The sequence below is a fragment of the Arachis hypogaea genome, chromosome 12 (genome assembly GCF_003086295.3).
Source record: "Arachis hypogaea cultivar Tifrunner chromosome 12, arahy.Tifrunner.gnm2.J5K5, whole genome shotgun sequence".
Taxonomy (NCBI): Eukaryota; Viridiplantae; Streptophyta; class Magnoliopsida; order Fabales; family Fabaceae; genus Arachis; species Arachis hypogaea.
The window spans coordinates 86407786-86431407 of NC_092047.1; the positions used below are offsets into that span (position 1 = coordinate 86407786).

General features: G+C 37.2%; 2 protein-coding genes and 1 long non-coding RNA gene across 4 annotated transcripts; 2 read left to right on the forward strand and 1 right to left on the reverse strand.

The window, feature by feature from the left end:
• Nucleotides 1-1349: 1349 nt before the first annotated feature.
• Nucleotides 1350-3662, reverse strand: LOC140177054 (uncharacterized). 2 transcript variants are annotated; one of them, XR_011868689.1, is made up of 4 exons: nt 3499-3662; nt 3358-3407; nt 3136-3264; nt 1350-1660 (listed from the first exon to the last, which is right to left on the reverse strand). It is a non-coding gene; the product is annotated as an uncharacterized lncRNA (long non-coding RNA). The 2 variants fall into 2 exon arrangements; XR_011868690.1 differs by having other exon boundaries at nt 3353-3407.
• Nucleotides 3663-9128: 5466 nt separating this feature from the next.
• LOC112730198 (uncharacterized) lies at nt 9129-10322 on the forward strand. The gene has a single exon (XM_025780297.1). The coding sequence runs from the start codon at nt 9129-9131 to the stop codon at nt 10320-10322; it is 1194 nt and encodes a 397-aa protein (XP_025636082.1).
• A 1426-nt stretch (nt 10323-11748) lies between these two features.
• Nucleotides 11749-14239, forward strand: LOC140176776 (uncharacterized). The gene is made up of 4 exons (XM_072208320.1): nt 11749-12091; nt 12533-12753; nt 13021-13464; nt 13658-14239. Exons 1-4 carry the CDS (start codon nt 11749-11751, stop codon nt 14237-14239), a joined length of 1590 nt encoding a protein of 529 aa, XP_072064421.1.
• The last annotated feature ends 9383 nt before the right edge of the window (nt 14240-23622 follow it).

Sequence of the window (23622 nt, forward strand, 5' to 3'; positions counted from 1 at the left end):
AGTTAATACTCAAAATGGCCTCTGAAATTTGACCCCCAACTCAATTTGGCCCCTCAATTTCTAATTCACCGAATTTTGATTTTGAAACTTTAAGGCGTAACTTGTAACACCTTTACTATCAGAATAATGTCACACTTCTGGCTGCGCCACTCTGATAGCAAGAAGTATTACGATGACTTTCGTATGTATTTAATAATAAAATATGAGCTTTAATTCGAAACCATATCGCTATTTTCTTTTGAAAACCGAAATTACTTTTTATTTCAATCAAATATGCATATGTAACTAAAATCAATCACAATCCTCATATATATACAAAACTCCTTATACAAATAGCTTGCAAATATACATACATACATACATACATATATACATACATACATACATACATACATACATACATATCATTAAAACCCATTTCCCTCTTACAAAATACAATAATAACAAGGGCGAGGGAAAAGTAATAACTAAGCTCGTACAACAATATTGTATAAGCGAAAACGTAAAGATCTCTTCACAAGCTTCTCCATCTATTTCCTAAAAAGGAAAATCTCTAGGGGTTGAGAATATCGTCCTTAAAAGGGTTTTCAGTAAGGGGTTTTTAAGAATTGTCATAAGAGGATATTTAAAAAAAAATTATTTTTCAATTGCAGTGATCGTTGTTCGTCTTATGAATCTTTTTGAAAACTAATAGTTATCATCCAAAAATCCAAACCTGTTCAAAAATCATTAGTTAATTACCCAAAATTCGAATTCATATTTGAATTTATAAAAACTCCAATTAAACACAATATCTCGTAACCTTTCACTACATGCACCAAAGAAATAATTTCATCAAACTGCCACCGATTCATCCTATCATGGCCTCCAGCCCAAACAGAATCACATGATGGCCTCTGACCTAACACAATATCAAATCACACTCCTACCATCATAACCCGAACTGACAGTCACAATCACAAGTAATGTAGTTCAAACACAATCAAGAGCCATTACATCAAGTATAGTAATTAACAATAGAATTATTTACATAGGCAAACCAAGATACTTAAGCACACCCAAACAATGGAAAACAAATGCAGTATGATGCATGTCTATCCTACTGGCTGTGATATCACATTATCGGTTATAATTTGCCAACCTGATGTAACACCCTACCACACAAAGCTTTACGCTTAAGTCGTAAAACAGAGGTGATGTGGTATTACGACCTCTAAAATAAAATAAGTACATATAATAGCAGAAGAGTTATAATATGCTAGGAGCCTTGAAGAAAAGGGGAAAATAAAAATCGCACAATAAAGGCGCAACGCTCAAGGAACGAGTTAACTTACGTGCTAAGAAAACCATAACTATCAAACATAAGCTAACAGAAGTGGGAACAGAGTGCCAAAGATACAAAATATCAAGCTCCTAACTCAGCCTGCGAAGTCAAGACTGGCCGGAGAATATTTACACATATATATACATACATATCCAAAACCCAAAAGTACATATACACAATCCTGCCTCTCCATAAACCTCTAAGAGGATCAAAAAGAATAAGTCATGCGGAGAGAAAACTAAGTACATATATATACATCATAGCATAACAAAATATCCCAGTAACCACTCCGCTTCAAGAGTCCAGACGCCTAACGAGATGCCTCTCGACCTGCATCTGAAAAATAACAACATAGTATGGAATGAGAACCGGAGGTTCTCAGTATGGTAAAGGTGCCACACACATAATATATAAGGTCCTAGGAATGCCAGAGGCAATCCTAGAACGCCGACACTCAGATTGTAGAGCTTAAAGTATTAAACAGAAGTCATAAAAGGTGGTTTCCTAGAAATATTTAATCCTAACTTAACTTAACCTTAAATCTAAGTCCTATACTGCCATTCCTCCATACCTCCAATTCCATCATGTATTTTCACAGACAAATAAACAGATAAAGGCAAACACAAGAAAGTTACAACTACTGCAGGTAACAAATACACATTTAGCATGGCAAATACAGATAGGCACACCCAATTAGAGCACAAGCAAGTAATTCAAGTAATATGCATATGATGCATGCCTGTCCTATGGCTGATGAGACTCATCTGTCGGTTATCCAGCCAACCCGACAAGTCTGAATTGTCCTTAGACTGTCCCCCGACGTGCATCCCCAAGAGTCTATGCATAGATTTTTCTCAAATAATCAATATTGCTCAATGGGGGTAACATTCCCGGGAATTTATATAGTGCCCGGTCACACTTACGTCGTAGGGTCAACAGAGTATCGAGTTTTCAACCTGGTACACGTGGTGGCAAGCCACGGCACTTAATCCAGGGAATCTCGTATCTCAGATTATTCAAATTCATAAGCCATATAAATAATTCAATTAAAATTCATCAACATCCACATCATTCTCAATCACATCTCATTCATCATTATATGTCAATCATATTCAATCATTATCCTTCATTATCACACCTCTCATTCCGTCCATCATTAGTTCCAATTCAAAACATAATTCATTCTTTTCCAAATGAACTAAACTTAAAACATGCTCATTTTCTTAATAACTCAAAATCAAACCATATAACCTTTAAATCTAAATCTTTTTAAATAATCATATAAACAAAATCTCTAATTTTTATAAAATTTCGGCAGCATCTCCTCTAAAACTCGGACTTTGCCACCCTGTTCGGGTCCAAACCTGTATTCTTTTCAATTCAACATACCCTTTCTCATCATCATAACAACCACCACAATAAATCTACCTCAAATCAACAATTAAACTCATACAATATTCAAATCCAACAACCAAAATTCAACTAAGGATCATAGTTCACAAATCCTAGGCTTTTAACACAAAATACCTCATTATCACAACAACCTCCACAATAGTTATACCTCAAATCAATAATTCACCAAATCATTAGTTAATCAACAATAACATTCAACCATAATTCTCTCCAAATTAACATAACAACATTCACCATCCAAAATTAAAAACTAATTATCCAATAAACTTCAACCAAATATATTCATCGATAAATTACTAAACATTAAACATACACCTGCATTCCAACTTATCCAATGGTCATCTAGCCTAAGTTTTCACAGAACATTATATATTAAATGCAAGAAACCTAAACCATACCTTAGCCGATTTCCACGTAACGACCAAAGCTATTTATTCAAAACTAAAACAGCCCCTCAAAACTCAACTAATCCGCTTCCTCCAAGTTCCAGTATTCACAATTTCAAGCTCCAATTATTTATTTTCAACCTAATACACATTCATAATACATATATACTCAATTTAATACTCAAAGCTCAAATTTAATGAAATTAAAATAGAATTATCGTATCCTCACCTTACCCAAGCTTCACATAAGCAAGAGTGAACGTTTCTCTCAAGCTAATTGGATCCTAAAACATCAGAAATCAAAGAAATTCAATATTCCCACTTAAAATTCGAAAATTGGGGGAAGATGAAGCTGAGAGTGATTAAACAAGTTACCTATGAAATTGTTCCGATAGAAATGTAGAGCTCGACGCGGTGAACGCGTGGCCGCAAACGGTGCAGCGATCGGAGCTCGGACGGAGAAGTTACAGGGATCGGAAGATTACCGTAAGGTTTCGGGAGCTTTCATTCTCCCTGGAGCTTTCACGTTGTTCATACGTGAAAATGAGGAAGAAAGGGCTTTCAGCTCATTTAAAGTGTTGGTCCGGTTGGACCGACGGCCCGGTTTGGATCCGGTTCAGCCGGTTCGGCCTATTTGGTCCAATCTTGGACCGATTTCTTCGAAATTAGTGTCAAAATTCTCGTTTCGATGAGCTCTACCCTATTTTGATATAATATTCGCATTTCTAATCCTCCTTATTAAAAAATAATTTATTAACTAATTATCTACTAATTTAACCGGGGTTTACACCTGACACATCCTTTCGAATGTAGCCTTTCTGCCACATTAGGGATATAGTTCTCGGCACACTATCGTTCTGAGTATATAGTGTGTGGCACACTTGCATGCTCATTCCAAGGATATAGTGCCTGGCACACTCTTGTGGCAGAGAAGGTTATGTGAGCGGGGTACTACCCAATCCTCACATGTTTTGAGGATATAGTGTCTAGCACACTATCGTTTCGAGAATATAGTGTTTGGCACACTTTCACTTCATTCTCGAGTTCCACAATTTTCCAAAGACCCAATATCATCTTTCTTCACCAATCGGATTCAAATTCTTTAAATTTACCAAAATCACTAAAAATGAAATTCTTTAATCAAACTTAAAACATAGTTCCTTTCATAGGAATCCGAGCTCAAAATATAATCATTTTCTAGATGAATCAAACTAAAAACAAATTCCTTTTTTGAATAAATCAACCTCAAATCATAATTCCTTTCTTAATAAATCAAAACCAAATAATAAAATCCTTGGATCAAATTTCCTTTTAAATAATGCTTCAAACAAAGTATCAGAGTTCTATAAAAATTTCGACAACATCTCCTCTAAATATGGACTTTGCCACCCTTCAAAGGTTCCAACCAAAACATTTCTCAAACTCTTTCTAACTCATTTCCAAATTCAAAACCACTTCCGATATCTCAAATCAATTCCAATTCTCAACATCATTTCATATAAATCATTATTTCAACAACTCCGACTCAACTCAAGGAAATCAATAAAAACGCAAAATTTTGAACAACCAATCCAGTAATTCACAATAATCCAATAAATCACAATAAATCAACTTCAATTATCAATACACGTTCAAACACTCAATAATCATTATATCACAAATCAGAAACCAATTTAATCAATCAATAAATCAATCATTTATCCAAAACAACACAGTTCAATCCATAAGACTCACATAATCACCAAAAATATATTATTTGGATTAATATCGATTTATAACAATTCTTGAAAATAAAAACAAGTTTAAGGAAAGCGACTCTACCTCGTTCGCAACTTAACTACGTGACAAACTCAGTTTTTCTCTCGGCCCGTGGTGCACGAAATTGTGATCCTTAACAACGGCGCCAGAAACTTGGTGCTCGGAACGTAATTCACACACTTTGTCACAACTTTGCACAACTAACCAGCAAGTGCACTGGGTCGTCCAAGTAATAAACCTTACGTGAGTAAGGGTCGATCCCACGGAGATTGTCGGCTTGAAGCAAGCTATGGTCACCTTGTAAATCTCAGTCAGACGGATTCAGATGGTTATAGAGTTTTAATAATTAAAAGATAAATAAAACGTAAAATGTGATAGAGATACTTATGTAAGTCATTGGTGAGAATTTTATATAAGCGTATAGAGATGCTTTCGTTCCTCCTGAACCTCTGCTTTCCTGCTGTCTTCATCCAATCATTCCCACTCCTTTCTATGGCAAGCTTTGTGTAGGGCATCACCGTTGTCAATGGCTACTTCCCATCCTCTCAGTGAAAATGGTCCAAGATGCGCTGTCACCGCACGGCTATTCATCTGTCGGTTCTCGATCATACTGGAATAGGATTCAGTAATCCTTTTGCGTCTGTCACTACGCCCAGCACTCGCGAGTTTGAAGCTCGTCACAGCCATCCCTTCCCGGATCCTACTCGGAATACCACAGACAATGTTTAGAATTTTCGGACCTCAAGAATGGCTGCCAATAGTTCTATCCTATACTACAAAGACTCTGATCTCACGATCAGAAGGCTAAGAGATACACATTCAAGCTTGTTTGCATGTAGAACGGAAGTGTTTGTCAGGCACACGTTCATAAGTGAGAATGATGATGAGCGTCACATAATCATCACATTCATCATGTTCTTGTGTGAGAATGAATATCTTAGAGAAGAAATAGGCTTGAATTGAATAGAAAAACAATAGTACTTTGCATTAATTCATGAGGAACAGCAGAGCTCCACACCTTAATCTATGGTGTGTAGAAACTCTACCGTTGAAAATACATAAGTGAAAATAGGGTAGCCATGGCCGAGTGGCCAGCCTTCCATGGAGGTCTAAGATAGCATAAAACTAATCAAAGATCTGATCCAAAGATCCATATACAATAGTAAAAAGTCCTATTTATACTAAACTAGTTACTAGGATTTACAGAAATGAGTAAATGATGCAGAAATCCACTTCTGGGCCCACTTGGTGTGTACTTGGGCTGAGCATTGAAGCTTTCACATGTAGAGGTCTTCCTTGGAGTTGAACGCCAGTTTGTAACTTGTTTCTGGCATTTAACGTCAGAATAGGGCAGAAAGCTGGCGTTGAACGCCAGTTTGCATCGTCTAAACTCGGGCAAAGTATGGACTATTATATATTTCTGGAACGCCCTGGATGTCTACTTTCCAACGCAATTGAGAGCGCGCCGTTTGGACTTCTGTAGCTCTAGAAAATCTACTTTGAGTGTAGGGATGTCAGAATCCAACAGCATCTGCAGTCCTTCTTCAACCTCTGAATCTGATTTTTGCTCAAGTTCCTCAATTTCAGCCAGAAATTACCTGAAATCACAGAAAAAACACACAAACTCATAGTAAAGTCCAGAAATGTAATTTTATTTAAAAACTAATAAAAATATACTAAAAACTAATCAAATCATACTGAAAACTATGTAAAAACAATGCTAAAAAGCATATAAATTATCCGCTCATCAGCCCGCAACGGTGGCAGCCACAACGTCAGCTCCAAACCACTTTTGCAACAACCACAGCAACTCCAATCACAACATATAATAACCAAAAATCAATCTTATAGAAAATAACGCCGCCAAAACCTCAGCTAAGATAATAGAATAGTGACAAAAGGACTTTAGGAACGAAAAGCTTACCGCAACTAAGAAGAAACTGAACCAAGTAGCTGCAGAGCGGCTCAACAGCGTCAAAATAGCGACGGAGCATAGCTCCTTGAACGGCAGTGGCGTGGGACACAACTCCTCCTCTTCAAGCTCGACAATGACGTGTGAAGAAGTGCCCCTTCCTTCTATTCTTCTCGGCGGCTCTGATGGCTGTGACAACAACGCCGTCCTTCCCCCGTGCGCGCCCTCTTCCTCTCTTGTTGGGCTCCTGCCTCGCGTCTCTCTCCCCTTAGCAATGTGCAACGGCGAGCAGCGACGCTTCCTCTCTCCCAGCTCGGCAACGACGGCGACGATTCCTCGTCATGGTCGCGCTCCACCTTTCGATAACATCAGCGCCGACTAGTGGCTAGCTAGGTGCGACGATTGCGCGGTGGTGGCGCGGCTCCCTCCTTCCTTCTCCCTTCTTCTCCCTTGCAGGGCAACTCCCTCTCTTATCTGATTCACAGTATGTGTATGGGTTGGGTTGTGTTTCCGTTGAGAGAGTGAGGAAAGGAGGGTTGGGGTGGCGGCTAAAGGGTTTGGGTTAGGGTTTTGTTATGTTAAAATTAGGGTTGGTGAGTTAAAAAGGGCAAGGATAATTTTTGGTAATTTCAAATAAAAATAGGGATAACATAGTAATTGGAAACCAATTTTAATCTAATAATATTTATGTATAGAAACTATTTGTTCATCAATTTACAAATTATTTTCTAATAAATACTCTAATCCAAGAATTAGAGATAATCAAATTAATTTTCTTGAAATTATAAAATAAAATTAAAAATCTAATTATTCAAATTAAAACATATAAAATCCTCGTTATTTTAAAATCACTAAAGCTTTAAATTAATAATAAGAAAGTACTCAATTAATATAAAAATCTCTGAAAATATATTTTCGAATAAATAAAATAAATCATAAATGATTTATTATTTAATTTTCCAAAAATTTGGGATCTTACATTCTACCCCACTAATAAAAATTTTCATCCTTGAAAATTAACATAATACACAAAACATTATAAAGTCTCAATACTTTACTTTAAAACATCTTATAGAAAAGCAAAAAGTCTCAGCATATAGATATATATATACAGTTTCAAATACCAAGATGTTCATATAGCATAAAACATGTATGGAGAAAAATTGTGGTACGAAGCAGAAGATACAAGGTAGGCTCGATGCAAAAAGGTTACAAGGCAGACTGGTATTAGAACGACGGGTATATCATCTGCACACCGAATTCGTACCAACTCCAGAGCTTCAACTTCCCAACCTTCAACTCCTAACATTTTTCCAAACCCTGCGATATGCATTATCTATGATTTCTATCTCATCTATGATAACCCGTTAATGCTCTCATGTTCATAAACCATCAGTATCAAGCTGGCCAAACTTAATAACATCAAGTATGTAATGATAACCAAACGGAATTAATTAGTAGATTGTCATGTACATAAAGCTCTAACTCTTGTCATCGGGACAAGACTTACAACAAGACAGATACTCAGAATATGCAGTGAATCATAGTCATTGCATTCCCAAGGCTCTAACAGAAACGAACTGCTCTGATACCATAATATAACACTCTTACTACCAGAATGTCACGCTTCCGACTATGCCACTCTGATAGCGAGAAGTATTACGACCACTTTCATATATATTTAATAATAAAATATGAGTCTTTAACTCGAAACCGTATCGCTGTTTTCTTTTAAAAACCAAAACTACTTTTTATTTCAAGTAAACATGCATATGTAACTAAAATCAATCACAATCTATATATATATATGATATGGTCGTCATTGATACGAGCTATAACTCGGCCTCATGACCGTTATTGGCAGTCACCATAACTCGTCATTTTCTGTTATTGCTCGGATTTTATGAGCTATAACTCGGTGACATCAATACTCTTATCATAACCGACGTCTCAAACGGCATAATAAAATCGGTTACAAAGCCAATCATCTCAGAAACCGACAATCTATCACCTAGAATGTAACGGACGAAGAATTCTCTATAAAAGAAAGGTAAAGCATCTCTTTGATAAGAAGTTCTGAACTTAACACTATACTAACTTAAGCATTGGAGTGCCTTTGCAGGTACACTCCCCCATTTTTTCATTACTCGTACTCTCATACAACACGGAGAAAAGCTCGGATTCAAGAGTTGGACGTTCAGCCTCCGAGTACTTTGCTCGGTGGATACTGGGTAGTTAAAACTGATCTATTTCACAGGCAAGATCAATTGGCGCCCACCGTGGGGCCGAGAAAATCATACTTTTTCTTTTGGTCTCATTACCTCCATTCACACCCATGGCTGACGCACCACCTCCTTCACTGTCCGAACTCATGCGAATGGTGGCTGATCTACAACAAGCCAATCAACGAATGGCCAACGAGAATCAAATAATGTCTGCCCAAATCGCTGAAATAAATCACGCTCAGATTGAGCACAACGATACTCGCCGCCAGCAACCAGAATATGAGGAACATCAATCCCAACCCTCTCATGTGTCGGAGACTGTCCGAGCCGAAGAACCTCAACTTGAAGATGGAAAGGAAGAGGTCGACGACCTTGTAGGACCTTTCACAGAGGAAGTAATGAACTTTGAATTACCAAAGAGGTTCACTTTGCCGCTGACCCTCACACCTTATGATGGACTCGGAGACCCAAGGAAGTTTCTTAAGAAGTTCCGATCAATAATGATCGTCAATGGTGCATCAGATACAGTTTTATGTCGTTGTTTTCCGAATTATTTAGACGGCCCTGCACTTGATTGGTTGTGTGCTTTGCCTGCAGGTTCCATTTCTCATTTTCAACAGCTGGCGAAGTTATTCAAAGAACATTTTGCCGGGTCCGCAATTTATTTGCACGACTCCGATTACTTGAATACTATCAAGCAAGGACCGAATGAAAGCTTGAAGGACTACATGACCCGCTTCACCAAGGTCGTGATCAGTATACCTGACCTCCACCCCGAGGTCCACCTACACGCAATCAAAAGCAGACTTCGACCTGGAAAGTTCCAGGAAACAATCGCAGTAGCCAAGCCAAAGACTCTTGCAGAATTTCACGAGAAAGCAAAAGGACAAATTGATATTGAAGAGCTCAGACAAGCTCGGAGAACTGACAAGTCACACTTCCGAGAAGACAAAAAGAGCTCGGGTAGTAAGAAAAATCTTAAACTAACGCCTCGATTTGATTCTTATACGCAGTTCAAAACCAAGAGAGAAGACATAATCAAAGAGATCTTGAACTCAAAGCTGATCAAACCACCAAGGAAAGCTGGCACCTATCAAGATGCAAAGAATATAGACAAATCCAAGTACTGCGCTTTCCATCAGAAGCACGGCCACAACACTGATGATTGTGTAGTCGCCAAGGACCTTTTAGAACGATTGGCAAGGCAGGGACACCTCAACAAATACATTGGGGGTCACATCCAAAAGCGTGCCCCCTTCCACAACAAACGATTCCCCCGAACAACCAAACCGAGGAAAAGATAAGGGACCTTCAAGCCACTACGAAAGGCCCCGAGGTATAATAAATTGCATTTCAGGAGGATACGCTAGTGGCGGATCCACGAATTCGGCAAGGAAAAGGACGTTCCGAGCAATATGCTCGGTACACGGACCACAACAAGATGCTGAAATGACTTGTCAACAACCAGAAGTTACCTTCACATACGCCGACTTCAACTCCAACATACAAAATCTAGACGACCCTGTGGTAATTACTCTTCAACTAGGGGATTTATTGGTAAGGAAAGTACTCTTGGACCCCGGGAGCAGTGCCGACGTTCTGTTCTATTCCACATTTCAAAAAATGAAGCTCAGCAACAACATACTACAGTCAACAGGAGGAGACTTGGTCGGATTCTCAGGAGAACGGGTTCCAATAATCGGTTCAGTGTGGTTACAAACCACACTGGGTGAGCACCCTCTTTCAAAAACTAATGATATTCAATATTTAGTAGTTGATTGCTTCAGTCCTTATAACCTTATCCTCGGCCGACCTTTTTTGAACAAGTTTGGCGCAATTGTTTCCACAGTTCATCTGTGTGTTAAGTTTCTCCTGCAGAACGATAAAGTCGTAACAATCCACGGAGATCATAAGGAAGCACGGCAATGTTACAACATCAGCATGAAATTTCAAAATCGTCCAAAGCAACAAGTCAACAATGTCGACCTCAAACAAAACGGCCACCCACTTGCCGACCTTGACCCAAGAGCCGATTTTCTCGAGCGCCCAAAACCTTCCGACGATCTACAAAAAATATATTTTAATAATGACTCTAACAAATTTACTTATGTAGGTACCTCAATCAACGCATCAGAATTACAGGCCATCAGGACCTTTTTGCAAAATCAATCCGACCTTTTTGCATGGACACCTTCAGACATGCCCGGCATTGACCCACAAATCATCAGTCATAAGCTAGCAATAAACTCGGCAGTCTGACCAGTACAGCAGAAGAAAAGGAAACTCGGCGAGGAAAAAAGAAGAGCCTCACTAGAGGAAACCTAAAAGCTCATCAACGCAGAATTTATCAAAGAAATCAGATTTACTACCTGGTTAGCCAACTTGGTAATGGTAAGAAAATAAAACGGTAAGTGGCGCATGTGCGTCGACTTCACTGACTTAAATAAAGCATGCCCTAAGGATTCTTACCCTTTACCATCCATAGACTCTTTAGTAGATAACGCGTCAGGTTATGCTACTTTAAGTTTTATGGACGCATACTCAGGGTATAACCAAATCCTCATGCACCCCTCTGATCAAAATAAAACGGCATTCATTACTGATTTCGGTAACTATTGTTATAAAGTTATGCCATTTGGATTAAAGAACGCAGGTGCAACTTACCAACGTCTTATGGACAAGGTCTTCGCCAAATAGATCGGCAGAAACATTGAAGTCTATGTCGATGATATGGTCACCAAAACACAAATCGGAAATAGTCACGTCAACGACCTTACAGAAATATTCGGCCAAATTCGCCACTACAACATGTGCCTCAATCCCGAGAAGTGTGCATTCGCCATTCAAGGGGGTAAGTTTTTAGGTTTTCTACTAACACGCAGGGGAATAGAGGCAAATCCAGACAAATGCCGAGCAGTTCCGGACATGGCCAGCCCAAGAACAGTCAAAGAAGTTCAGCGCCTCACAGGAAGACTTGCAGCGCTCTCCAGATTTGTTCCCTGCCTAGCTTCAACATCAATCCCCTTTTTCCAAACAATAAAAAAGAAAAACAAATTTCATTGGAACAACGATTGTGAGAGAGCTTTTTCAAAATTAAAAACAACTCTCTCACAACCGCCGATTCTGCAAAAGCCCCTATAAGGGGAAGATTTATTTCTATACTTATCAGTTTTTGATTGGGCAATAAGCTCGGTTCTTGTCACAGAGAGAGACAAAATTCAGCATCCAATATATTTTGTGAGTAAAACACTCCAGCATGCCAAGCTCAATTATCCGAGGATAGAAAAACTCACATTAGCTCTGATATTCTCGGCACGGCGACTCCGACCTTATTTCCAAAGCCACGTCATTCATGTCAGAACAGATCACCCATTAAGGCAAGTGTTATACAAACTAGAAATTGCAGGAAGACTAATAAAATGGGCAGTCGTATTATCTGAATTCGACATCAGGTATGAACCCAGGGGACCGATTAAGTCCCAATTCTTGGCTGATTTTATTGCCGAACTTACAGTACCTTCAGAAGAAGACCATACAAAGCAATGGACTTTGTACGTGGACGGCTCCTCCAATAATGGGGGCTACGGAGCAGGAATATGCCTGGAGGCCGAAGATGGCTTCATACTGGAACATTCTTTACGTCTAGATTTCAAAGCCAGCAACAATCAATCCGAATATGAAGCACTAGTCGCCGGGCTCCGACTTTGTCTAGATCTCCAAATATCGGCGATAAAGGTATACTGTGACTCTTTATTGATTGTACAACAGGTAAACGACCTTTTTCAGGTCAATGATTCTCTTCTATCTAAATATCTACTTTTAGTTAAAAAGTTAATTTCAAAATTTTCCAAATTTGAAATACAACACATCCCACGCGAACAAAACCATAAGGCTGATATTTTATCTAAGCTGGGTAGTACACAATCCGAGTTATCTACATTGCATCAATTTACCTTTACATCTCCAAGTGTTACTCTAACAAATGTGCTAAGTGTTACACAGGAAAAAGATTGGAGGAACAACTTCATACAATATTTGCAAACAGGAAATATACCAAAAGAGGTGGACAATGTCAAAAAATTCCGGAGACAAGCATCTTCCTTCACAATACTCAACGGAACATTGTACAGACGAGGATACACTCGCCCATTACTAAAGTGTCTCAACAAGCCCGAAGCAGACATAGCACTAGCAGAGGCACATGAGGGAATCTGCGGAACACACACAGGTGCACGAAGTTTAGCATCGAAGGTCCTTCGAGCCGGTTTCTTCTGGCCGACTTTAAACCAAGATAGCCAACAAAAGATCCGAACATGTAACAACTGCCAAAAACATGCACCACTAATACACATTCCGGCCGAGCAGGTACATCACTCTGATATCAGCTGGCCCTTCAACCAATGGGGTTTAGACATACTCGGTCCGTTTCCGACGGCACCGGGTCAGGTAAAATTCCTCGTCGTAGGAATCGATTATTTCTCAAAGTGGGTGGAAGCCCAACCTCTGGCGAGAATAACATCCCAACAAATGATTTTTTTCGTTTGGAAAAACATTATTTGTCGTTTTGGAATACCTAACCATATCATTACTGACAATGGCCGCCAGTTCGCCGATCAGAAATTTTAATCCTTTTTTGCAGAATCCTAAAATCAGACAACATTTCGCTTCAGTAGAGCATCCTCAAACAAATGGACTAGCTGAGGCGACAAATAAGGTCATCCTACATGCACTTAAGAAAAAGCTAGATGACGCCAAAGGCCTCTGGGCCGAGCTAATACCCGATGTCCTCTGGGGGTATAACACAACTCCACAGTCATCAACAAGAGAAACACCATTTTGGCTGGTATACGGCTCTGAAGCAATGATACCACTGGAGATCTCCCAGAGCTCCATCAGAACTTACCTCGGCAATCAGGAGGAAGCTCGGAGATCCGAGCTCGATATCATCGAAGAAGTAAGAGACATCGCCACATTAAGGCAACGCGCAACACAGCAAGCATTAGCTCGCCAATACAACAAATCAGTTAAAAGCAGATCATTTATGAAAGGAGACTTAGTACTTCGTAAAACGGAAACTGCTCGGAAACCACCCTCACATGGAAAGCTCGCAGCAAACTGGGACAGTCCATACCGAATATCAGAAGTACTCGGCAATGGAGCATACAAACTCGAATCAAAGATGGTAAAGTACTACCCAATACCTGGAATGTATCTTCCCTAAAGAAGTTCTATAGTTAACAGTTAGGGACAGGCTAGTACTCTTTTTCCTACTACCAAGTTTTTGTCCCAAAGGGTTTTGCTTGGAGAGGTTTTAACGAGGCTAGCCTACCTGCAAATTTGTATTCAAAAGAAATACGAATTTATAATCTATCTCATTCTATTCAATCATGCGATCTATCTTTTTCATCACTATCCATTATCAATATAGCTCAAAAAACGACAATACTCGTCTAAATTCACAACCTGCCACTACTCGGCAGTCTTCTTAAACAGAAATGAAATATCCTCATAATCATTTCCTATCAATCAACAAAGAGCTTTTCCTAAAAGGAAAGCACTACCATTCAAACACATTCAAATCGGTAAAACAATCCAAAAAACAAACATCAAAGTTCAAATAGCTATCCATTACAAAATAAAACAAAATATCCAACAAAATAAACAAACTACACATTATCCGCCTGATCTTCAACGTCACCATCATCTTCAACCATCTTGCCATCACGAACGACTTTCCCAGGGTCCATCCCGGACAGATCAGCTTCTGATGCCAAAAACTTCGCCTGTAACAAAGCCCTTTCAAAACCCTCAACAAAAGAATCCAGAATTTCATCAACTTTTTTCTTCTCCACCTCCTTTAGTTGGGCAGTCACCTCAATTAGACGAGATTGTATGCTCGCCAAATCACTTTTCTTTTTCTTCAAATCCTCCACATCCTTAGCATAACTATCTTTCGTCTCCTTCAATAACTTCTCGGTCTCAGTTAACCGTGCCTGAAGCTCGGCAGCAGCACTTTTACTCTTAACCAACTCTTCCTTCGAAACAGAAACCTCTCCTTTTTCCGTAGCCACTCTCTTATACTTCAACTCTTGGCTACGCCCAAGACTGGCAAGGCGCAGACCAACAACCTAGACAAAACAATAAGTGAAGTTTGTAAGACTTCCAAAGATAAAAACAAAAATAAAGTGAACACGGTCGCTCATTACCTGCATATACTGCCCAATCGCCATGTCCCCAACCTCCTTTGCAAGAGAAACATCAGCCGATGATTGACAATACTCGTCCACCACAGCCATATAGGGATACTCTTTTCCCCACACAGAAAATGCCTCACTTTGTTCAAAAATTTCATGAAGCCTTTTTTTATTACCCATAAAAGCCTGTATTTCCTCCAGAGGAACCCCTAATTCCTTTTCATCGGAATCATCGGACAACTCAACAAGATCAGACTTCTTCTTCTTTCTCGCAATCACCTTTCTCCGACCTTGACGAGGCTGAGTAACTTCACCAGTCCCAGCAATTTTCTCAGCATTAGAAGATGAAACCTCCTTCTCCAGATTCTTATTTTTGAAACGTGTCTTCAGGGACGCAGCTGAAACACTGGGATATTTACCACCTGCAAAACACAGATAACATCAAATATATGACGAGAAAAAGTAAACACATTAGCAACAACCCTATAACTCACCCAAATATTTTAAAACAGCATCTTTATCCTCTTCCCACTTCAGAAGCTCATACATTGAAATCAGGTCTCCCCGACCAATATTTTCAACAAGAAACTCAATCAAACAAACATTTCTCGGAGAAATAACTTCAGGTCCGAGTATATTCTGAGGTTCCGAGCACCAATACAATGGGAACTTCTCAGCCAGATTCTCATCTACGAAAAAAGGAAAATCTTTTTCCAGGCCCCTAACCTTGAAATACATCTCTTTAAAATCTTTGAAAGAAGATTTGTACAACCTGAAAATGCCAAATCCAGGGGTGCTATTGAAATTTATCCAACCACCTTTCCACACCCCCTTGGCTTGAAATAATGAAAAGAACAGGTCAACAGCCGGCACCTCCTCTAGAAATTCCATTAGAATTTCAAAAGAACGAAGGAACGCCCACCCATTTGGATGAAGCTATGACGGAGCACAGTTTAACTGTCTCAAAACCTGACATTCGAAATCTGTAAAGGGTAACCTAACTCTCAGCTCTTCAAGAACGCAGCTGTGCATGTAGAAAAACTCAAAACCTCTACCCCGGTGATAAACCCTATCATTAACACTACATGGCAGTAACTCAACTCCAACTCCAGAATTCTGCCTCACTACCTTACTAACATCCACTTCCTTAACGGCAGCCTCATCACAGAACAACGACACCCGAGACCTCATATCATCCCCAACCCAGTCATAAGACCAATCTATCTTAACTTTCTTCTCCTTCTCAAACCCCATCAAAAACAGTAAAACAAGCATGCAACCAAGAAATACAAAGAGACGATGGAAGAAAGAAATCACAAGCACACAGACATAACCATACCTCTCTTGCTCATTCTTCACACAGAAGCAGAAAACCAAAACGCCCAAATTCCAATCAGTAGAAGTAATTAATCAAAAACAAAAAACGTTCCAAATATCACCCCTACCTCAGTCACATCAAACGACGAAAGGCACATTGGAAACCATCAAAACATTAATGAAGCCACCACTCATTCTCTCTCCTCAATAAAAAACGGGCGCGATTTCCCACGTGGCAAAATACAAAGTTCATTTAATGAAGTACGTTGAATTGGGGGCTCACTTAGTAATCCACTTAACCGAGTTATAACTCATCACAAAAGCTCAACCTGCTTCATTAAAAAACTTTCCTCAGGCTAAGCTTGGGGGCTGTGATATGGTCATCATTGATACGAGCTATAACTCGGCCTCATGACCGTTATTGGCAGTCACCATAACTCGTCATTTTCCGTTATTGCTCGGATTTTATGAGCTATAACTCGGTGACATCAATACTCTTATCATAACCGACGTCTCAAACGGCATAATAAAATTGGTTACAAAGCCAATCATCTCAGAAACCGACAATCTATCACCTAGAATGTAACGGACGAAGAATTCTCTATAAAAGAAAGGTAAAGCATCTCTTTGATAAGAAGTTCTGAACTTAACACTATACTGACTTAAGCATTGGAGTGCCTTTGTAGGTACACTCCCCCCTTTTTTCATTGCTCGTACTCATACAACACGGAGAAAAGCTCGGATTCAAGAGTTGGACGTTCAGCCTCCGAGTACATTGCTCGGTGGATACTGGGTAGTTAAAACCGATCTATTTCACAGGCAAGATCAATATATATATATATATATATATATATATATATATATATATATATATATATATATACTTATACAAATAGCTTGCAAATATACATACATATATATCATTAAAACCCCTTTCCCTCTTACAAAATACAATAATAACACGGGAGAGGGAAAAGTAATAATTAAGCTCGTACAACAATATTGTATAAGCAAAAACATAAATATCTGTTCACAAGCTTCTCCGTCCATTTTCTAAAAAGAAAAATCTGTAAGGGGGTGAGAACATCGTCCTCAAAAGGGTTCTTAGTAAGGAATTTTTAAGAATTGTTATAAGAGGATATTTAAAAAAAAAACTATTTTTTCGATTGTAGTGATCATCGTTCATTTTATGAATCTTTTTGAAAACCAACTATTATAATCCAAAAATCCAAACCTTTTCAAAAATCATTAGTTAATTACATACCCAAAGTTCGAATTCATATTTGAATTTATAAAAACTCCAATTAAACACAATATCTTGTAACCGTTCACTACATGCCCCAAAGAAGTAATTTCATCAAACTACCACCGATTCATCCAATCATGGCCTTCGACCCAAATAGAACCACAGGATGGCCTCTGGCCCAACACAATATCAAATCACACTCCACCAGCATAATCCGAACCAACAGTCACAATCACAAGTAATACAATTTAAACACAATCAAGAGCAATTACATCAAGTATAGCAATTAGCAGTTAAATAGAATTATTCACATAGGCAAACCAAGACATTTAAGTACACCCAAACAATGGCAAACAAATGCAGTATGATGCATACCTATCCTACTAGCTGTGATATCACACTGTCAATTATAATTTGCCAACCTGACACATCCATTCGAATGTATCCTCTCTGCCACATCAGGGATAGTGTGCCCTACACACTATCATTCTGAGGATATAGTGCTGGGCACACTATCGTTCCGAGGATATAGTGCTTGGCACACTTGCATGCTCATTCTAAGGATATAGTACCTAGCACACTCTTGCGGCAGAGAAGGTTATGTGAGTGGGATACTACCACATCCCTCATATGTTCTGATGATATAGTGCTTGGCACAATATCGTTCTGAGGATATAGTGTCTGGCACACTTTCACTTCATTCTTAAGTTCTACAATTTTCCAAAGACCCAAAATCATCTTTCTTCATTAATTGGATTTAAATTCTATAAATTGAACAAAACCTCTGTAAATAAAATTCTTTAATCAAACTTAAAACATAGTTCTTTTCATAGGAAACCGAGCTCAAAACATAATTATTTTCTAAATGAATCAAACTAAAAACAAATTCCTTTTTTGAATACATCGAACTCAAATCATATTTCCTTTCTTAATAAATCAAAACCAAATAATATAATCCTTGGATCAAATTTTTTTTAAATAACGCTTCAAACAATGTATCAGAGTTCTATAAAAATTTTGGCAGCATATCCTCTAAAATACAGACTTTGCCACCTTTCAAGGGTCCTAACCAAACCATTTCTCAAACTCTTTTCAACTTATTTCCAAATTCAAAACCAATTCTGATATCTCATATCAACTCCAATTCTCAACATCATTTCTGACTCAACTCAAGGAAATCAACAAAAACACAGAATTTTGAACAACCAATCCAGTAATTCACATTAATCCATTAAATCACAATAAATCAACCTCAATTATCAATATGCGTTCAAATGCTCAATAATCATTATATCACAAATCAGAAACCAATTTAATCAATCAATTAATCAATCATTTATCCAAAACAACTCAGTACAATCCATAAGACTCACATAATCACCAAAAATATATTATTTGCATTAATATTGATTTATAACAATTCTTGAGAATAAAAATAAGTTTAAGGAAAGTGCCTTTACCTCTTTTGCGACTTAACTACGCGACAAACTCCGTTTTTCTCTCGGCCCGCAACGGCGTCAGCCACAACCACAGCTCCAAACCACTTTCACAACAATGATAGCAACTCTAATCGTAACATATAATAACTGAAACTCAATCTTATAGCAATTAACGCCACCAAAACCTCAGCTAAGATAATAGAACAGTGACAAAAGGAATTTTTGGAACGAAAAGCTTACTGCAACTAAGAAGAAACATAACAAAGTAGCAGCAGAGCGGCTCAACAGCGGCAAAATGGCGACGGGGCACAGCTCCTTAAACGGCAGTGGCACGGGACACAACTCCTCCTCTTCAAGCTCGACGGTGACGCGTGAAGCAGCGTCCCTTCCTTCTCTTCTTCGCAGTGGCTCTTACGGCAGTGACAGCAATGTCGTCCTTCCCCTGCGCGCGCCCTCTTCCTCTCTCGTCGGGCTCCTGCCTCGTGTCTTTCTCCCCTCAGCAATGTGTGACGGCGAGCAGTGACGCTTCCTCTCTCCCAGCTCGGCAACGACGGCAACGATTCCTCGTGGTGGTTGCGCTCCTCCTTTTGGCGACGTCAGTGGCGACTGGTGGCGAGCTGGGCACGACGTTAGCGCGGTGGCGGGTCGGCTCCATCCTTCCTCCTTCTTTCTTCTCCCTCGCAGCGCAACTCCATCTCTTCTCTAATTCACAGTATGTGTGTGGGTTGCGATGTGTTTCCGTTGAGAGAGTGAGGAAAGGGGGATTGGGTTGGCGGCTAAAGTGTTTGGGTTAGGGTTTTGTTATGTTAAAATTAGGGTTTGTGAATTAAAAAGGGCAAGGATAATTTTTTGTCATTTCAAATAAAAATAAGGTAATATAGTAATTGGAAACCAATTTTAATCCAACAATAATTATGTATAAAAGCTATTTGTTCATCAATTTACAAATTATTTTCTAATAAATACTCTAATCCAAAAATTAGAAATAATCAAATTAATTTTTTTAATTATAAAATAAAATTAAAAATCTAATTATTTAAATTAAAGTGTATAAAATTCTCGTTATTTTGAAATCATTAAAGCTTTGAATTAATAATAAGAAAGTAGTCAATTAATATAAAAATCTCAAAATATATTCTCGAATAAATAAAATAAATTATAAATAATTTATTATTTAATTTTCTAAAAATTTGGGGTCTTACATGACTCAAGTTGACCTTTCTATCCAATTCCATCACTAGAGAGAAAACGTGGCATGCCTCAAACCTTCTTTAAAGCATCGTCTTCAATTAGGCTACTCTCTTCTCTTCTTCTTCGATTAATTTATTATAATTCCAATTTGTAAATTCAATTTATGTGCAGATACGATGACACTCCACAAGATTGAGACTTGTAGTAACGGTGATCTACAGTGGAATCATACCTCAGCTTCAGCACCATCTCTCTCACCTCCTCCAACTCATTCACACAGAATTCCCAATTTTTGAGCATATTAGAGTAATAACTATGTAAGACATGATTTACTTGATTCATCTACTTGAACGTGTTGAATACATTAAATCAAGACAATGAAATTTTATTGTTCTTTATTGATATTCAATATAAACCTCCAAAGGTCTTCACTTGAATACTCTTTCCTTTTGTTGACTGTTGTTGCAGCGACAGAATCGAACAGTGCAAGCAGACGAGCAGTGCATTGTAAGCAGCAATACCCACGAACGACGAGCAGCAACAATCACGCACAACTCGAGCACTCACTGGCGAAGGGAGGTACGGCGAAACACGAGCAAGTGAAGAGAGCAGAGATGGAAGACAGAGGAAATTTGCGCAAGCAATCAGTGGACGACGACGACATGCTGCAAGAACTAGGAAGCACAGCTTGAGGTCTCGAGCACTTACCAGCGGAGGTGTGGCGAGACGCGAGCAATTGAGCAAAGCTGGAGGAGAGCGGCGACACGCGAGCACACCACGCAGAGGATTTGACAAGAGGCACGGCGACAACGGCAAGCGTGCGTTGGCAGTGAACAGAGGTAGGATGAGCCACTGAGATGAAATCTGATGATATGGTGGTGTCTGAGGATGAGTAGTGAGCCCCCAACCATTTTTGAGAGACTGAGAGTGAGAGAGATTGAGGTGTGGGAGGTGTGTTTAAGAACTAGTGAGAGACTAAGTCAAGTGTCAATAAAACGTGCAACATCATGTGATGGAAATAGATAATCAACTTGAGTCACGCTTTAAATTTTAGGATATAAATTGAGTTGATTGAAAATTAAAAGACTAAATTAAATCGAAAATAAAATTTTCAAGAACCATTTTAAATATTAACTCCATATGTTTGGTTAACTTTAAATTATATACAAGACAGTAAATTAATGTGTTAACTTTTAGTGGTGTCAACTAAAATGGATATATATATTCAACAAATTTAATTTCATGCACTTTGCCGACGATAAAGTAGAAGAATAATTATTTATGATAAAATGGAAGGACGGATTTCATACCCAAATTTAATGAATTACATGTTGCAATATCTATACAATTTGTGGCAGAGAATACGAATTTATGACAATGATATATACTGTTCTACTTACAAGGCAACGGAATTTCCATCTTATATTATTGAGCAAGCAAATTACCCAAATAGAACAAGCTAGGGTTCCTTATTTCGAAAAATATATAATAGGGTAATGATATATCCTACAAATTAAACCGTCCCCTAGCTAGCAAGTTCAATCACAGATTGAAATTGCAAAATATCATAAAAATTCCATTATGACTGCAACAGTGACATTGCCCTTTCTAGCTAGGTTCACTTCACCATTATTGCTTCTTCGATCTTTATATGAGCTGGCCTTGGTGTTTGATTATTATTTTGATATACAAATATACTGAATATAAAAATTTGTTTAGATAAAGATATTTTTTTTTCTATATTGGATAATAAATAGTACATTGCTACCTGACTAAATGAGAAATTCACAAGCAAATAATATGATTTTTCACAATAATTATTTTTTAAAAAATATGTTACAAAAATAACTTTTTAGATTCAATCTAAAAAGATTAAAATTAAATATCTTTTTAGGTTTAAAGATGTTTGATTATATTAAGAATAAATTTGAATTTGATTTCAAAAAGACTAAAATAACTTATAGAATTTATTTTAAGAAACTAAAATATCCTTTTAGTATTAATTTCAAAAATACCAAAATTCTCTTATAGTTCATTTTTCATTATACGATAAGATTAATTAAGATTGTTAGCTAGATTGTATTAGAAATTAGGAATTCAAAATTTGAATCAAATATTAAAAAGACTAAAATAATACTTTTATTGTTAATTTTTGAAAGACTAGAATAATCTTTTAGAATTAAGATTAAAAATACTAAAATACCCCTTTAAAATTAAAATTGTTTTATTTTATTAATTAGAAATGATAAATTTGAACTTTAAAATGACTAAAATATCAATACAATTCATTTTAAGAGATTAAAATATTTCTTTTGTGTTAATTTTAAAAAACTAAAATATCCTTATAAGATAATTAAGATTTTTGATTGTTTGAGAAATTAGATATTTGAATTTCATTTCAAAAGACAAAATAAAATACCATATTGCTTAGTATTAAAAGAATAAAACACCTTTTAAAATTCATTCTAAATGAGTAGAACACCAATTTAGGATTAATAACATTTTTTCACTGGGTTTAAAATTTAAAATTTAAATTTGATTTTAAAAGTCTAAATCATCCTCATAGGATTAAGTTAAGATTGTTTGAATGTAGTAGAAATTAAAAATTCAAATAAGATTTTAGAAAGGCCATAATACACCCTATTGTTACTTTTTTAAAATACTAAAATAAATAACTTTTTAAGATTAGTTTCAGAAAGATAAAAATATTTTTATAAGGTTAATTAATATTATTTGATTGTATTATAAATTAAAATTTACTTTTAATTTTAAAATGATTAAAATACAGTGTAGTCAATTTGAAAAAAGACTAGAGTATCATTTGAGGAACACGAATAAAAAGATTATGACACTTTTTTTTAAATTAAAGTTGTTTAACTATATTAAAATTTAGATACATTAATTTTATTTTAAAATAAAGACTTAAATACCCTTTTAGTTAAATTTTAGAAGACTAAATTCTTAACAAATAGATGGCAAGACAGTATATGTTTTAGATTAACTATACAACGTGGACCCATTTTTAACTTTTTAATTACAATAAAATTCTTAAATGTTAGAATCCATCATCTTTTTTCAGGATAAAATTTATGGAAATATACGGGTAGATAATAAAAATACTAAATAATGTGAATAATAGATATATTAGATATTTAATTTATTAAAAAATAATTATCTTAATATTAAAATTTAAGTGAATAATTTAAAAGTGTAGTAT

Bases quoted from the DNA above. Each gene is read 5' to 3' on its own strand.
- LOC112730198 (XM_025780297.1), top strand. From the start codon at position 9,129: ATGGCTGACGCACCACCTCCTTCACTGTCCGAACTCATGCGAATGGTG.
- LOC140176776 (XM_072208320.1), top strand. From the start codon at position 11,749: ATGGTCACCAAAACACAAATCGGAAATAGTCACGTCAACGACCTTACA. The intron at 12,092-12,532 runs GTGAGAGAGCTT...CCGAACTTACAG, and splicing joins ATTTCATTGGAACAACGATT to TACCTTCAGAAGAAGACCAT. The intron at 12,754-13,020 runs GTATACTGTGAC...AGTGTTACACAG, and splicing joins TCCAAATATCGGCGATAAAG to GAAAAAGATTGGAGGAACAA.